Source organism: Gobius niger (assembly GCF_951799975.1).
Source record: "Gobius niger genome assembly, chromosome: 7".
In the NCBI taxonomy this organism is placed as follows: Eukaryota; Metazoa; Chordata; class Actinopteri; order Gobiiformes; family Gobiidae; genus Gobius; species Gobius niger.
The window spans coordinates 16,711,563-16,730,064 of record NC_136858.1 but is presented as its reverse complement, the minus strand read 5'-3'; the positions used below and the strand labels follow the sequence as shown (position 1 = coordinate 16,730,064).

Genomic DNA, 18,502 nt, shown 5'->3' with positions numbered 1-18,502 from the left:
TCTCCTTAAAAACACTGCATTTTTAATTCCTTCAGACTCTGAAGGAATTAAAGTTAGAGTCTAGAGTGTCCCAGGCTTAACTGTTAAAAGCCATAAGAGTCACATGATACAAATGAAACTGCCCCAGGGAAACATTGTGGTTTTGCCTGTACTTCTATGACCTATATTGCCTCGATTTCTAGCCCTAAAACAAACACAAGCTTATGCTTTAGCTCGTGTTTGCTCACAACTGTTCACAAATGCTTTTGGCAATACACACTCAGTGAATTGGGCTAAAAAGCAGCAATAGTCAAAGCCAGGTCACTCACACATGGCTTTGGCTCGTGGTTGCTCCATGTGCCATGGGGGTGGTAGCGGGGATTCAGGTTGGAACATTTGGGAATGCACACAGCTGTATCGCTTGAGGCGCCACCACTCACTGGTTCATGCTGCTGTCCAGGCTTTGCATGGGGCGACAGAACAATGCTGTTGTTTAGCAGACTCATGTTTGATTAAGGGGATCATTCTTTAGCTCTTCGTGATCATGTAAGGCGGATGATTTACTAAAGACTTCTTGAAGGAAGGTGGGTGTGTCCAGGTAAAATGATCAGGGTTCCAAAACATTCTGTGGTTCTACGTTTTTCAACATTTCAACCAAAAGGCCTGGATGAAACTTCTGAATCCATAACTTCTGCAGGTGGGGATCAGCTCTTGAACAAATATACACGAAGCGAAGCAAAACATTCCAAAAATCAAGTAGCAGTGACATGTCATGCTAACCAATACTCCGCCGGACCAGGAGGGCCGAGTGCACAACCTCTTCAGCAGAAATAATTAGTGTGCAAGTGCATCTCCAGTAGGGTACAGGCGCTTCATAATCAGTGTGTCTGCCTAAATAAGCCAGCGCTCCCACTGAGAAGGAGTAATCTTGTGGAAAGAGATTTGACTGATGAACCTTCAAATGAGCCGGCCAGCTAGTGCATCCATCATATCACACTGTGGATAATTACAACCATTGCACAGGTTAAGCTACCTGCCTGCAATAATTTGACAGGTTTTCCATTGTTTATGATACAAGATGGAGTGCTTTGAAAAATTCAGTCTGACCTTTTAATACATTACGATGGCAATAAATGCATTGGAGAAATTACTTATTTTCCCACAATGAGTTAGCGTAAAGGGCAGTGTTTTCCCCCCAAGTCTTGTTTACTGTGAAAGCATCTTGGTCGTAAATCGCCACGTTAAAAGATAGCTCAGTAATTGATCTGTGGTGGACGAGCACTTGATACTGTAATATGTAGAACAATGATGATGGGGTGTCCCTGGTCAGCCGTAAAGCATAGAGAGGGGAAAAAAGGCACATATTGCGTGTAGAGGCTGCGGTGGGATGCGACTAATCATGATCGCTTAACAGCCATCAACTGTTGCTGCGTTCACAAATGAAAAGAGAGCTGAGAGTGCAGTACGACATGGTAAACACGCAGTTAAGGGCCCATCTGCCCATATGGTCCGCGATCACACGGGCAACAATAACGATCAAAGATTGTCCACCACTTAAAATGTAGGGCTTAAATTGGTCTTTTCCCTTGACTAAACTTTTTTTTACCGAATACTCACATTACAGTTTGCAACAAGTATGCCTGATGATATATTTTATGTGGAATTGTTGTTTACTTTCCTTTTCGTCATTGTATTAAGCAGTTTATGTGGTGTATTCATTGCTGAGAAGTTCATATATAATTCATGTGGTGGGAAGCCTCAGCCGCTTGTTGCTCTGAGACTGGGGAGACTGGGTGTTTATGGATGCCCTCCGCGGACAGGAGCGTTTTGTGGATGGGACTCATTAGAATGACTGTGTCATGTGGCAAATGGTGACAGTTGTAATGCACTGGGAGGCGCTGGCCCCCGTCCTGGCAGCGATTCACAGGGCGGCCATCTGCAGCCCACACGAGCAGAGCGGAGCTAACATGCTGCCGTACAAGTGTGGAGGGAGAAGTCCTGGAGCAGGCACCCGCAGATACCTCCTCCAATCAATTTACAAGAGCTGGACTGTGAAAGCAGCCATGACCATTATTGTGTACAGACACAGTGCACTGAATGTGAACCCATTAGCATTTATATGCCCTCTCGAGTCCTATAGGAAAAAACCTTTACATAGATCCAGGCACTGGGAATGTCTGAGTTATTCATGGCCTAAAGCCACCATCATTCTTTTACCTTTCAATGCACCATTTACTTTCATTTAACATCACTCATGTGAGGTAATGGCACAAGTCAATATTGAAGAGAGGCACAATGGAACTGTACTCCAGAATTCAATGAGCAGAGTGTACAATAGTTTCAATGGGTAATGTGTATGCAATGTATTGATCTGGTTATAAGCATGGATCTTATTGTTAACGCAAGGGTAAGACACTTTCTGTGTGCTGCCTTCAGAGTCATATATTTCTGAGCATAAAGATATTGGTCAAAAATTCACCCATACAGAAGGAAAATAGGCTGTGAAACCATAAGAATTAGGCAACTCTCGTCAAAACCTTGAATTCTAAATTAAGTGAAGCAGTTACTTGGTTTGTTAACCTGCCACAAGTGCCTTTCGCTTCATGCTCTCTGGAATCAGATCGTTGCGTCTCCACCTAAGGTTCAACGTAAAGATGGGTCCTATATTTAGATCATTTCTTGGCTGTTTTCTCCTGCCCAGTGCACATGTGTGTAAATAGTGGCAAATAGTGTAATTATTATAACCATGAAGTTCAATATTAAAACTGTGTCACCACTTTAAAAAAACAAGGGTAAAGCAAGTTTAGTTATTTTGTGAATGTTTTGTTCAGAGCATTTTGAAGCCCATAACGGGGAGCCACAACCCAAAAGACAGCTACGGATTTCACAGACTGCCATCTATTGCTCTGTCAGTATGTTCGTATCATGTATGAGCCAAGTGATTACTGTCAACACACGACATGAACGCTTTTTGGGAGGGAATGAGCGGTTTGTCTTGTACATGTATTTGCTTGTTTCTCTTTTTGTTTGATCAGAGCTGCTAATGAACACACATGGGACTCGTGCTTGTATGTAAACATATGCTAATTTCCATCCGTTGTCCCACACTCCAACTCACAAATACGCTCTCACCCAACCTAGCCTGTTGTACATGTTTTTTTAGTAGGAGAAACCGGAACGCCCATATCAGAAAGTCCTATCTGCCTTACTGAATGTCCATTTACTGAATTTTGGTTGGAAACGTGTTCTTTTGGTCAAGTCTCCTAACACAAGATCCTTCCAAAAATAATTAATCTTTTTTTTTTCATTTTCGGGGCTACACTTAGAGGAGACTGTCTTTTTGCCTTTCTTTTTCCTAAAATCATTCCAATTGAACCCAATCAGTTTGCCGGCCTCAAATTCATGGGCAATCCAGAACCCAGATATGTCCACGTTGCAAAGAAAATGCTGGTTGATTTTTTTCTGGGCCCATTGGCATTTTTATACATAAGCTGAGCTAGTTGGCATTATGTAATCATCCGAAATCTGCCGTATTTAGAATTGAGTGTGAGGATTATTCAAAACATGTAATTTTGGCTTAATCCTTTTGTTTTGGGAAATTTTATTCATCTTCAAAGGTTTTGTGTTTAGAATATGTTACAGGCAGGCATTTTAAACAGCCTACAGTGCAATTGTGACATAGTGCCAGGCAACATAATGAATGTCATTTATTATTCTTTTTAATAAGACAATAAATTAGATTTTGTTGTTTTGAAACATTTGTTTATCTGTGGTCCAGGGACAAGATGAATATTTTGTAATGCGATTTGTTTACATACAGTGTATAAAGACAAATGTGAGTCTTGGTTGTCAGTGATGTATTGGGCGGAGAAATGCAAGTGCAAGATAAATGGAGGTACAGCTGAGGTAATGCCTCGTAGCTGGAATATGTTTTGTAGTTTGCAGGTCGAAAGTCGCTGGGGCAAAAAAAGTTTAATATTTGCAAAACCTAGATTGTACTTTCTTGGCCAAAAGCAGTTGGACTAATGCTATTCTGAGCCTTATTACTTTCTTCATCACACTACTTACCGTCGGCAACCTCAGAGAGAAGCCGAGGACCGACTGGCTGAGCAGCACCTACAGCAGTGTCCCGCTGTGTTAAGGGAGTTTGAGATGGAATGTCCTTAAAGACACAGAGACAAGTCTTTAGAAAGCCCAGTTCCTTTTACATAACATCTCTTCAATATTAGTCTAGCTTTAGTCGACTAAAATACACGTAGTGAACTAAACCTAAGTGAATTTAAGTGATATGAGGCTGTTTCAAACTGTCATTGAAAGGTTTTATGATTTTAGTCTCTTCTCTTCTTTTCATTTTTATGCATTTATTCATATTTAAGTAGATGAAAATATCTGGACATTTTAGTCATAGTTTTAGTCTCATAAACAAGACTAAATGGAGTCTTATAGTCTCATTTTAGTCATCAAAAAAATTACTTTGACTAAAATTATGATGACATATTTCAGTCCACGAAGTGAATAAATTGGTTTAGCGCTGGGTTGCCAAATCCCGAACAAGCTCCCCATATATTCTCAGCTTTATTTAACCAGTTACTGATAGTCAGTGTTTGAAATGTGTTCCTTGGGGATCCATGTTTGATTTGAGGTAGAGGCCGACCGACATGGGTTTTTCTAAGGCTGATGCCGATATTTTGGGATGTTAATAGGCCGATGCCGATATGCTCGACCGATATTTTTGGCAGATTTTTCCAAATAGTCTATAATCCAGTAAAAGAAATACTTGGCCGCTCCAGCACTGGCCGATTTTATTTTATTACTTTAGGTGTTTCAATCATAGTTTCTGTCCCAGCTTTGATTAGTTGTTGTTAGCATTAGCATAATTGCTACTAGCGATCATAAATACAATTGTGGATAGTGGTTACAACTAACCCAGTGATTGACCACCCTTTGTCTGCGAGCAAGCTGGGGATTTCCTACAACGTCGCGTCTCAATGGCTGGTTTCCCACACTTCACTTATTTACAAATATTGACATATTTTGCATCCATGTGTAGACTGAAAGGCTACCGAGATGGTGCTGTAATCCAAATATGGTCAGAGGATGTTTGATGTTCCACAGTGTGGCTTTAAATTTGGTCTGATGTTTAATTGTCAGTCATATGAATGAGTGATGGTTACATTGACATCACTAAGTTCCTTGGCATTAAGTGGCACGGTAGCGCAGCGGTTAGTGCTCTCGCTTCACAGCTAGAAGGTCCGGGTTTGATTCCCACCTGCACAGGGCCTTTCTGTGTGGAGTTTGCATGGTCTCCCCGTGTCTGCGTAGGTTTCCTCCGGGTACTCCAGTTACCCCTACCACTAAAAACATGCACAATAGGCCAGGATGAATGATGTGTGTGAGTGAATGTATGGTGGTGGTCAGAGGGTCCGTTGGCGCAGACGTGTGTAGTCGCGAAAGCGCTTCTGACAGTCTCCCCCAGGGGGAGCTGAAGCTACAAACGTAGTTTACCACCACCGAGTATGGAGTGAAGTGAGTGAGTGAAGTTCAATTGTCTCATGTAAAGCGCTTTGTGACCATGTCTGTGAAAGGCGCTATAAAAATAAAGATCTTCTTCTTCATCTTCTAAGTGTCAATATGTTAATTTTGTAGGTGTGCCTTTATAGAGACAGCCTCAATTATAAACAGAGCTCTGCTTAGTTCACAGAGAGCTTGTATTAAAGGGATATTTCAGGATTTTTGACATACGGCCTCATTTCCTAGTTATCCAGAGTGTTGCTGGTACCTGGAGATATTTTTTTTGTAATTCATGAATGATCGCATTTTGAGGGACGATTTTCTTGCAGATCACTCCGCCGCTGCGTAGCTTATACAAACACAATTATACAGTATTTTAAATGCCAAATGGTTAAAATTATTGACACAGACATTTATATAGTTGGTCTGGTGTTATAAGTGATTTGCCTAAGGTGCACTGTGGAGTGCGTAAGACTGTTTTTAATGCAGGCTAGCTGATCTCGTAGAAATGCGATAGCCTTGCATTAGCCTAGTGCCACAAAACTCTTCAAACATAAGAACTGCATGAATTACAAAAAAATATCTCCAGGTACCAGCAACACTCTGGATAACTAGGAAATGAGGCCCTATGTCAAAAATCCTGAAATATCCCTTTAAGTATTGCACATTGTATTGCAGTGTGTTCTTCATTTGCAGTCTAAAACTGAATGAACTCAATCTCTCTTCTCGAATTTTGTCATATCTAAATTAAGGAAAGTTGTTTTTTGTTTTTGTTCACATACTGAGAATCATTTAATGATGATCAGTTTCAAAATCGGTCATTGTTTTGAGACTTTTTAGGGACATACATCTTTTTGAATAAAACTCTATTTCTTGAATAATTTTGTAGATAGTAATTCATTTTGGGGGCCACTGTTTTCGCGTCTAAAGACGTAATTTATGCATATGCACAAATTACAAAACTTGAGAACACATTTTCTCAAGATTAGGTTTTCATTACACTCTTGCAACAACAATAGCTCCACTTTAGTCGCCGCAGACTCCAAATTGTCTTGTATTTCACAATATTTTGAAGATTTTTGCATTGGGACTTTTAAATATATCAATCCTAGCCTGATTTATTGAGCCATGAGCTGCAATAAACAAGATGAAATTTGAGTTTTTACATATTTATCACTTATAAATAACTTATTCAAAAACTAAACAAGATCCAAAAGCAACTTTGAAAATACTTAGATTTGGGCAATTAAGGCCTTTTTTATGCATTAAATGATTTATTTTCATATGAAAACATGAAATGAAAGAAAACTTGCAATACATTTTTTGTCATATTTATACAGTATCAATAATCTAATAATTATAAAAAAAATCAAAATTACATTTTTTAAATGTACTGATTCCCCCCATTCACCTGGCCGTGTTGAAGAACTATTAGGCAGTGCTGAACACTTGAAATGAAAAATATGTGAGACAGCCTGATCTCTGCTAATGATATGTGTAAGCTAGAGCTAAAACTAAAGGCGCTCCCAACTTTTTATCATGTCGTGGCTGGCACTTGTTTTGCCGGAAGTAGCAGCAAGTGGGTCAATGATCACGACAGGTCGAACAGACATCCAGCGGCAGTAATTACACATCCTTGTCACACTGATTAAGGCAGCCTCCTTCGTTCTGCTTTATTATTTATGAGTAAAATAGCTTTCATTATAATCCCAGTGCTGTAGGCTCACAATGCCAAGCAGAAGTCATGACTGTGAACAATGAACGCGCATCAATGTACAAAAAAAAATACACCCGAGCCAGCATATTTTACAGAGTAAACGATCTTTCCATTGTATCACAGAAATCCCTCCGTCATAATTTAATACAGAGTGCCCTGAGCTCAGTCGGAATTGCCCACCATTCCAAACAATGCCTGCGACAGAAATTGCGTACTATTGTTGTATCCCTGGGCAGGACACCTTCTCTGTCACTGCAACAAATGGTGTTCTGCATTTTTCCAAGCGCTCTTCAAGAAGATTTCACACAATTTGCACAGTAATGTATATTTAGATGATAACTGCACTCTCCAAGGTGACTTTCCACTCAAAGTCAGATGAGCTCAGTCGATGTTTCAAGTACTGCTACATTTTGTTGTTTGACGTATACTGTATTACTCTCAGCAGCCGTTCAATAACATATTTTTTGCGGCAAACTTCTCTTTCTCTGAGCGGATTAGAATCTTTGGAGCGCTGGAGCTTGTGGATACATTAATCATGCATTGTTAGCACATCGCAGAGTTTATTCAAGGGCAGCTATTAACACAGCCGTTTGTTATCTGTAACAGTCAGGCCAACACTACTTTGTAAGAATTATTCTTTTATTGTTCTTACCTTTGTGGATGTCATGACTTATAGACGCTGCAGCCATATTTATAGATAACTGCTGGCCCAACCAGAGGAGAATGGGAGGCCAGATGGCTTTGTTATCCTATAGGAGCTCGTTCTCACTGGTGAATGTCCTCATATGACAAAAAAGAAAGCCTTTGTCAACGAGCGTGCGGCATGAATGTATAATTAGGCATACTTTACACCAACACGCCAAAGTCATCCAAAGCAAGAGGGATGCTTCAGCCCCAACGTAGTGTGAAAGGGAAGGTGTAAGGTTGCTCACTCTAATGAAGAAAAGGTCTAATTAATCCAGAAAATGCCTGCTACGTTTTGATATTAACAAGGACAGTGGGTAAGGAATTGCCTTTGTCCCATGATGTCAAAGCAGGCAGCATGGACAGCAGGATTATACATGCTGATCTGCAACAAAGGGCTGTCCAGGTTTATGCCGCATAAGCATTCGGGGGGAAAAATAAATGCCCCCAAACGCAAACGAACACCTCCACTGTCATCCTCAACCTTTACACCTGCGCTCTCACAGGCCCGCCGGCAATGTCAGGCTGATTAGACTTTCAGAAGTGTGTGTTCTTTGGACGGCGGACTTAACAGCAGCCCTATGACCTGGTGTGACAGCGGGGCAAGTGCTTTTGTGCATTCATGTTTCGTTAAAGCGGGGTGTTGTGCCTGTTTGCAGCAATTTGGTGATCGTTTCAAACACATCTGGCTCTCTATCTTACACTTGGTTAGGAAATGCTAATCTTATCTTAATCTTAGTCTTATTCATCTAAAACAATGGAAACCGGTTCAACATGCATATTGTTCCCAAGCCCGCCCTCTTCCACAAAACAATAAATGCATCGTTCAATAAGTATTTAAAGAAGAACTAAGTAACTTGTATACTTTAATAAATCCTTTTCGTAGTCCCTCTGGGGGTAATGCAAGTGCTAATGGGATGATTGGGGGGGGGTCTTTCATCTCCCCCTAATTGCAACTTTCACTGCCACCAGGTAGGAGGCCCCAATACACACTGATTGAATCATGAAGAAGAACGGCAAAGCTGTGTGATTGGGTTGTGTCACAATGTACAATATCCCTCTCTCCCGTTGTCTTTTCTGTCAGCGTAGTATTTACTCTCACTGACATTTAATGAGTAAAAAAACGTAACATGCTACGACACCTGCAGTGGCGCTTATGGCCTCTGGGGGCATGAGTTACTTAGCACTGCTTTAAGACATTTAAGTAACACACAAATAAGTCTTAAGGCCCTGTAAACTGTTATTTTTCCATGTTTTACTGTCTACATTTGTCTGTATTTAATCTTACCAGCTGTGAGCTCTTTGTTACTAAGCTAACACATGAGGTTGAATTGTTCTCTGTTTTTTCCCCCTCGTTTCTCATGCTAGGCCTCAGGCCAGGACACAAGGGCATCCCGCTGTGGTGCAGAATACCTATGATGTTCTCTTGACTAATGGTACACCATGCGCTCTGTCTCTGAAAAAGGTTCATTCTGTCTTCTTACATTAATCTATTACAGATTGTTCTATTAATAAGACAGAAGGTTTGTTTACCTGCGTTACACCGCGTTCCAAATTATTATGCAAATTGTATTTCAGTGTCAAAAAGGTAAAAAGAGTTTCAATGAAACTCATGGATGGTATTGTATCTCAGGGCTCTTTGAATCACTGACATGAATCTCAAATGCCTGGGATGTGTAGGGAATAGTAGTTGGGATGAGTAGTTGTCAGGTTAAGCCCAGTTAAGGGAAAAATGACTGAAAATTTAATAAAGTGATGTTAGGTACGACCAAGCGTTTTTTTCCCCCAACCACATTTAATTGATCCTCTACCAGTTAAAGACTTGAAAATTATGCTGACTGTTATTTGAGTTGACAGTTTAGAAAATCAGAGAAAAATGTAATTTGCATAATAATTTGGACGCGGTGTACTCGTTTCGATCACTACCTGTGATACTATGGCACGAATGGAGAAAAACACACCTGCAGGTGTGTTTGGTTTTTTTATATGACAAGCAATTTAGTCAAAGTCCATGTTTGAATCAAGTCATAAAAAAGGTGTTTGAGAAGAGATGCAACACTGTATCTTGAACACTATCAAAGTTGCAAGTTTGAATACAATTCACTGTAATATTGTGAACTTTTGAATTATGCTCAGAATTATGCAGTATGATCTTTAATGTTTGATGAGTGAATTGCCCAGAGCGGCCAGTGGTTTTAAAATGTGTTTTTAAAAGAAGCTAGGTTGCATAATTTGTGCAGGGCACCTTCAAACAAAAGACAATCGAAGAGCTTCAGGATGAACCATCTTGCATAATTTACAGAAATATTCATTGACTCACTAAACGGACATTTCTCTTCTGCTTCAGTGCAGTTTGGCCCAATTAATAGGCGTTTCACAACGTTGTCCTTCCCACAGCCACCCCCCCAAAAAAAACCCTCAAGAGACCATTTCTTGAAAACTTTCCCAATTACAGTGAACCTTACAAAGGTTGGATTACTAATAATTTGACTTATCTACAACTTGTATTCTTCAAATTAGTTGGAAAGAATGTTAATTACTGCCACTTAGTAGAAGCAATATGCCGTTAGGAGCGTGCCATGCTTTAGTTATTTAAGTCATTTTATTTTTGTAGACAGATTGACAGATTTCCCCACTTCATTTTGGAGTTCTTTTAGATTGCTTGGAGGGATTTTGGAACGATATACGGCAGTGAGAGAAGTGCTTTCTCCCCCAAATGTCAAACAAATGTTTCTTCTTACAAATGCCTTCGAGGTGTTATTGTTGTACTTTTATAATTTGAATTTGTTTTCCATGTAACAGAAAATATAATACAAAATGATTGAACTGTGTGTACGCTTTACATTGTGCTGCAATGAAACCACCACATTCACTGTCGGGCCCCCTCAGAAGACAATAAGCCATGTGGCCATAGAGTAAAAGGGATCATCTGATTAATTACCCACTTGTACACGTGGCCCTCAGACAATGAGACAAGTCTGAAAATATCTCAAAAGCGATTGGGTTCGTGCTTAAAACAGTTGGCTGTTATTCTTTGACAGTGCTGAAATGTGTCAGGTTTAAGAAATAGAACCTTGTGGAAATAACATCTGCCTGGACAAAGCACCACTTCCCAATAGTCCGTTTTTTTTTCCTTTCTTTTTTTAAACCAAATTTCCGCACCATCCCTTCCCCCTTTTGTAGCTGCTGTGTGGACGACTTGGTAAGTGAACTTGAAATTAATTTGAGCTCCACAGCCTTTCATCCCAAGCTGGTTTTCTTCCAACGCTTTTGGAGGGTTTTTTCCCCCCTTTTTTTATATAATGGTTTGAGAGATTGCTGGCAGTGGTATTTAAGATCGGGGACAATGGGGAGGCAGACAGCGTTGGCCCGCCTGCCCGCGAGATGGAGGGAAGTGATTGCTCCCAGCTAATGCGGGGCTGTGATGCAGGTGCTTGACAAAGTGGCTCAGATATGGATCCAAGCTCCCGACCTGATGAAATATCCCCCACGTGTGTGAGCCATCACCAGCCATTGACCAAGCACAAAGATGGGTGCCGGGAAGAAAACAATGCCGGGGGTGGGGGGGGGGGAAATAACATCTTTATCCTGGGATAAGCAGTGCAGCCGTGAGTGCTGACATGTGTGATGTAGAACACCCTTATTGAAGAATGTAAAGCGATGGGTTTATGAAGCATTGTTCGGTAGTATTCTGTTCTTTTTTACATGGTGGAACTATTCGATTTGAACTAAAATACATGATTTGTTATTAAACGTCCAACACTGTTAATTCTAAATTAAATGTGATTAAAAAGAAGAAAAAAAAAACCTTGGGGCCCCTTCCAAAACATCTGCTTCATCTCAGAAGAAATGGGGAATTTTAAAATTAATTAAAGTCATTATTTATTGTGACAACTTAACATTATCAGCTGTCGCCAGTATAATGAATTGTGCCATGTTTGTAGATTATCAGAGAAATAACAAATGACTCCATTATACAGTGGGAGGAAAATGTATGTGAACGCTTTGGAATTTCTCACATATCTGCCTAAATTGGCCATAAAATGTGGTCTGATCTTCATCAAAATCATAAGAATGATTTTGTGTCTGCTTTAACTAATACCACCCCAACAATTGCATGTTATCATATTTTTTAATGGCCATAACATAACATAACTTTCGTTTGCGAAAGAGCACTTGGATGCTCCACAGCACTACTGGAAAAATATTCTGTGGACTGATTAACCCAAAGTTAAATAATTTGGGCGGAACACACAACATCATGTGTGGAGGACAAAATGAAACAGCACATCAACATCAAAACCCTATCCCCACTGTGAAGTATGGTGGGAGAATCATGGTGTGGGGCTGTTTTATTGCCTCAGGGCCTAGACAACGTGATATCATTAATAGAAATATAAGTAAGTGAACCCTTTTACTAAGAAGCTGGCTGATCCTTCTTTGGTAGCAATAACTGCTTTTCTGTAGTTGCAGATTAAACGTTCACAACGATCAGGATGAATCTCTTTACAAAACTGTTGCAGTTCAGCGAGATTCCTGGGTTCACTTACTTTTTCCTCTCTGTCCTGTGAATGTTTCCATGTTATGGCCTTCAAACATATGACACATTTTCCTCCCACTGTAGTTTGCCCTCACTGTAGTAGCACTCACTGAAAAGGTTTAAGCCACCAACAACATCCCCTCTCTGAAAAAAGCAACAATTCTTATCAAAAAGAGGTCATTTGGGCTAGGTTTTGAAGTCGTTTTGCTTCACATTCAAGGGACATTGAATGGGATAGTCCAGACACCATTTTCAAGGAACTTCACTTCCAATTTACTCCAAAACAGAAATCAGAAAAGAAATGCTGCTATTTGCTACAGATTATTCATTTACATTTGATTTGTAAAGGAGGTCTTGTAAATTCGAAAGCAGCTGAAGCCAAACAATGCACACAACACAGTGACAAGTGCAAGTCAGTGGACGCAGACTATTTCAATTTACTATTGTTCAGGCAATTTCTTGCATCAGACTATTTGCAAGGAGGTCAAACTACAGCAACATTCGCCAGTGGAGAATAATTGTAGACCATACATGAAAAATAAATGGGTGTTATTAAGTGCGACTGCCTCACATTTAGAAAATATACAAACGTCAGTCACAACCTCCCACAACACTTAAAAATATGCAATTAACATAATCACAACAAGGAGCAATAAAGGTCATACCTCCCACAAATTGTGTTCACAGCAAAGAATAACAACTGGTCTAAACTCATCCCCATCACGCAGCCAAGACTCAGCAGCTCTTGTCACAAATTCATGTCACAATGTCAAAACAATGACATAGCGATGGGACATAACAAGATTTTGCCATAAACACACACATGCTGGCAGTATCCATCCCTATCAGCTGTGAGCGCGACCCACATGTTTTCCTTGCACTGCAACACATGGCTTTTGGCCTAATGGGTCAGGGCCAAAAAGTGTCCCAACAGCCATGCACAACACTGTACCTTTTGCTTTTTTTTTTTTTTTTAAACGAAATGCGATATTGGTTTACTTGACCAAATTGGCAATTCGTCAACTTTAAAGAATATAATGACATCTTGACCAAAACTGGAACACATTTTCACAAAAAGATTAGACCAATTGTCTGTGTTTTTTTTTTTTTTAGATCTTTTGGTTGAAAATTTCTTAGCAGTAAATGGAGCCTGCAAAGCTAAGGCTGAGTTAATGTTTGATTGTCCTCATAGCTGATCAAGTCAAAGTCCTGGAACACACTGAACACAGCTGTACTCTCTAATGAAAATAAACATTGACATTAGAGAGTACAAGAAGCAAGTACAGCTGGAACATTTAAAAAGATAAGCTGGCCAAAATCAGACGTTTTTCCGGGATTGCAATAAATGGAGAAGAGCAGCATTTTGAAAGTAGACTTTGAAGATTTTGAGATATCGGAGAAGATGGGTTTTGTTCTCGAAAAACCCCAAGTAAGATTTTTATTATTATTATTATTACAATCTGATTGGATCTGATCTGATTTTTCCCTTTGAAGGATCCTTCAGGATCAGGAATGTATGCCTTTCGGTCAGCCATTCAGGGATAGTCTCATCCCTGAGCAGCTGGTTCAATTGAGCTGCCAGGCGCTCATGGAGTGCAGAGACTTTCTTTACCTAGTAGGTGTGAATCATGTCTGGGCCAGGTTTGTTAAGTTTTTCATACCTGAGACTCTTTCTTGGATGTCTGCCACCGTGATGGTGACTGGGTTCTGTTCAGGGAGGTTGCTGTGGTCTTCTCTGCTATTGTTTCCCTGCCACTTTTGCTGGTTGAGTTGAGAACAGTTGGTCCGTTCGTCTGGCTTCACTTTCCCTTGTGTACCTCTTTAGGCGGCTGTCCAAGGCCTGGAGCCGCTGTTTGGCAGTATCCCATGATTCAGGTATGGCCATCTTTTCCATTGCACCGTTCAGGGCCTCTGTCAGGTGACTCACTTCTCTCTCTTGCACTGCTTTGATTTCAACTTCTAACCTTCTTTCCATGGTGGGTATTGTTTCTCATGGTTGCTCTTACGATAACATGCATTTCAAGGAACACTGCTGCTGAAGTGTATCGGCTCATTGGTTTCAGTGATGGTTGAGGTAGGAATCACTCTCAACGCTGCATTTTCATCTTCTGAGAGACTTTCTTTTGGTACTTTGGGTTCGCTTCAGGGTTGACTGGTGTTCATTTTTGCCATGATCTTATCTGTCATGTCTGTCACTGCCCCGTTCAGCTTGGTTGCACTGGATGATGTTGATGTTAACTCCCCTCTGACCTCTCTGACCTCCCATGCTGGCTCCCTTTCGCCATATTATCTGTGATGCACCTCATCAATCTGAAGTTGTGATAGCTGTTGACTGTTGGCTTTGAAATAACTGTTTACCCAACCCCCCATTTTCAAGTAACCTCTCCAACTATCGGTTACCCAAGACACGGCATTCCAACAGAGCCTTGTTCTTGCATATCGCCCGTTTATGTTTTGTTCCAGTTGCCCTTTTTTTTTTTTTTTTAGCATTGTTACTCTACTGACTTTTCATTTTCTACATTTGCCCCTTGTCTCTTAGGTCTTTTTTTCCCCATCTGGTTCTAACAAACATTATCTGTCACACTACCAAAAGAACTGGTAATGTTTCTAATGAACCCAGAGTGAAACGACTATGCTGGAAACAAATGAAATTAAAATGAAGCTCTTATTATTCTGTATACAGACCAAGCTGCCGGACTATTATGAAGTATGGATGGACATTGCGTGCAATCTGACACATCTGATAGAGTCTCGTACACTGCGAGACGTGGTGCGGAAGGTGAGAATGAGCATTTGCCTTTCAAATGCAAATGAGTATGTTCAAGCGTGAGAATGTATGCAAAGATATGTGAAAACACACTGTGAGATGTAACACAATGTTTGCCTGCAATGGTTGATTCTGTGGTCTCCGCAGATGCCCGAGTTAAGTCTGCGTCACTTACACAGTCATCGTGAGCTGAGGCTGGCTCGCTTAGCACTCGGTGTGATCACCATGGGGTACGTGTGGCAGGAGGGGCAAACGGCTCCGGCTCAGGTGAGAAATCATAAGGAAGTAAATGAGTGCTTTATTTGTTACTGTACAACCAATAATAGCTGGTTTGCAAAAATATTTGTAAAAATAGTAGCGTCCCTTACTTGGTGTCAGACTTGGCCTCATATAAGAATACCCGGTCTATCCTGTCTGGATATATGAACTACTGTTGTGCTACCCTTTAAATTTTTTCTAAAATTTATCATTTTTTGGGCTTTAGCACTCGGAACATTGGAAGACGCGCAACTTCCCTTCCTGGATACTGCCACCTAAACAGTATTTGCAGCCAAGTTTGAGTGAAAAAAATGATCTCCATCGTGTAATTGGGTGTAAAATATCCCTCTCTCCCTTTGTCTTTTCTGTCTGCGTAGAATTTACTCTCACGGACAATTAATGAATAAAAAAAACATAACATGCTACAATAGCTGCAGTGGCACTTTGGCCATGTAGGGTGTACGAATTACTTAGTACTGCTTTAAAGCATAACTGAGGCTGTTACAATCCCATAATAATATGCACTATATGTTTTTGGACAGGTCTTACCCAGGAACCTCGCTGTGCCCTATTGGTTATTGTCTCAAAAGGTTGGTCTTCCGCCCATCCTGGTGTACGCAGATGTAATTTTGGCTAACTGGAAATTAAAAGACCCCAATAGGTGAGATATTCTATTGTATACTATGTATGTTTTCTTCTTTCTTTATATTATATGGCCTATATCTTTTATTTTGATGTTCAATCAACACATAAGCCACAGGTGTTTACACGTTTTTAGCACAACACACAAACCAGGTTACCTACTTTGATGTGTTTAAACCTTTAGTAGTGTCACTAACAAATTTACCAGGCACTCATGCACATTTTCAGTGACGATCCCTGTTTTCTCTTCTCTCACCATTGCAGAGATATGGAAGTGGGGTGAGTAGAAGAGGCTGTTGTGTCTCCATTATACAGCATACACACTTTTTTTTTTTTTCCCAGAATACTTTATACGTATGACATCCTGTGTCGTTTATCAAAACAGGAACATTGAGGTGATATTTTCCCTCCCTGGTGGAGAGACTTGTAGTGGATTCATCATTGTCTCCATGTTGGTGGAACAGGCAGCCAGCCCAGGCATAACGGTTTGCACTTCTATTGTCCCAATTTTTCATATCTCAACTCTTTGTCTTGCTGTCCACTGATTCCAATGCATCTTCTCTTGCTGCCTCACAAAAGCGGTTTGAACTCTTTTCAGGGGGCTCTAGAGGTGGACCGGGCTTTAAAAACGTCTGACATTTCTGGTATAAAGGAGGGCCTCAGTGAAGTTACCCGCGCTCTTAAGGCAATGAAGGAAACCTTTGAACTACTGCATTGTACGTTTTTTTTTTTTAAATCGAATTTCATTGAGTCTCACACTGAGTCTCAGAAAGCCAAAGCAATGCAATTAAAAGTAGCCTGTTGTGTATGTGGCAGCGCATGTGGATCCGACCACATTTCATGCAACGCTGAGGATCTTCCTCTCAGGGTGAGCTTTATAATCATTACAACCTGCTGTCCAAGCAAAATTAATTATTTTATCTTAATATACAACCCTTTTTGTGATTTTGATAACCTTATATGAAGATATAAGGTGTATTCTTTCATTTGGGGTTATTGAGCGTGCAGTTACTTCATACTGAATGACATTAATGAGAAAGAAACGATCAAAGTAAGTTGGAATAAGTTCAATAGCTCTTTTCCGCACTTACACGACGTGATGCTATGGCAGCACGTGCACACACGAGGAAACACACACATAAGCAAAAGGGTCAACAACACAAAAAGCACATGAGTTCTGAATTCTTTCCTATTTGCTGAGTTTTCAGTTGTTCAGAATGAAGGCTGCTTGTTGTAAGACTGTATTTTCCAACATTTATTTTCCAACATTTTATTTAAGCAATAATCCCATAGATAAGAGATCAAAAACACAATTTTAACTGACTCCACCTAATTAATCAGTGGGTAGTATTTACAATAATTTCACATTCAAAGAATGGTATTTCCAGGTGGCGAGACAACCCCATGCTTCCTAATGGACTTGTGTATGAAGACATCAGCGACGAGCCAGTTTTATTATCTGGTGGAAGTGCTGGCCAAAGCTCCTCTATTCAGTGTTTTGATGCTCTGCTCTGCGTCCGGCATTATGATGAGACAGGTAATGTGCTGTTATGATGACCCTTGATCCTCACTGGCAGCTCCCTCTGCGTATTATTTTGACGTTTTGGGATGAACTGTCGTTGATTTTGCTCTGTCTTGTCTGTTTCTGTCTAGCGGCCTTCTTGGCACGCATGAGGGAATACATGCCTGCCCCTCACCAACGGTTAATACACTCTCTATCAGGCAGTCTGCGAGACTTCATCATGTCGTGCTCCAACCCTGACCTCTGCCGCAGCTACAATTCCTGCATAACTGCACTGCTAGACTTGCGCAATTATCACATTAATGCTGTGGCCAAGTATATCCTGGTGCCAGCTCACCGTGCACGGCTCAGCGGCTGCCCGCTGGGGGGAGTGGGCATGGCGCTGGACTCCCGGGGGGCAGGCGGATCCAACATTATGGGTTTCCTCAAGACTGTTCGGAATAACACACGAAAAGCACTGATTACGGAGCCCCACTGTTAAGTATTTTAGGAAGCTCTCTGTTGCTTTTTGATGATTTTTCTCCATTAATTATAATAATGATAATAATACATTTTATTTATAATGCACTTTACATTTCAAGCCAAATCGCTACCAAGTTAAAAGCATAAAATCAATGTTCATGGTCATCTGTGATCTCCCCTAACTTGAGTTGAATTTGGAAATGCTACCTCACTTGACTTTATTTCTATAGCTACAGAAAGTTACATAAAAACGCAGGTTACATAAAATCGCAGGTGAATGTGCTGCAGGAGTGAACTGCTCTACTCACCAACATGTCTGTTATACTTTATGTGACAGCTGTGAAAATGTCAGAAAGTCACTGTCTTTATACTTGTATGTGAACACTAACTTATTGAGTCAACATAACCAATAAATAAATG

At 40.5% G+C, this 18,502-nt stretch overlaps 1 protein-coding gene across 1 annotated transcript; it reads left to right on the top strand.

Annotated features, from left to right (window-relative positions):
- The first annotated feature begins 13,761 nt into the window (after positions 1 to 13,761).
- Positions 13,762 to 18,110, top strand: LOC306965086 (indoleamine 2,3-dioxygenase 2-like). The gene is made up of 10 exons (XM_079559330.1): positions 13,762 to 13,860; positions 15,115 to 15,210; positions 15,346 to 15,465; positions 15,999 to 16,117; positions 16,217 to 16,226; positions 16,386 to 16,583; positions 16,697 to 16,814; positions 16,915 to 16,966; positions 17,487 to 17,635; positions 17,752 to 18,110. Exons 1-10 carry the CDS (start codon positions 13,777 to 13,779, stop codon positions 18,099 to 18,101), a joined length of 1,296 nt encoding a protein of 431 aa, XP_079415456.1. The 5' UTR covers positions 13,762 to 13,776; the 3' UTR covers positions 18,102 to 18,110.
- Positions 18,111 to 18,502: the final 392 nt, after the last annotated feature.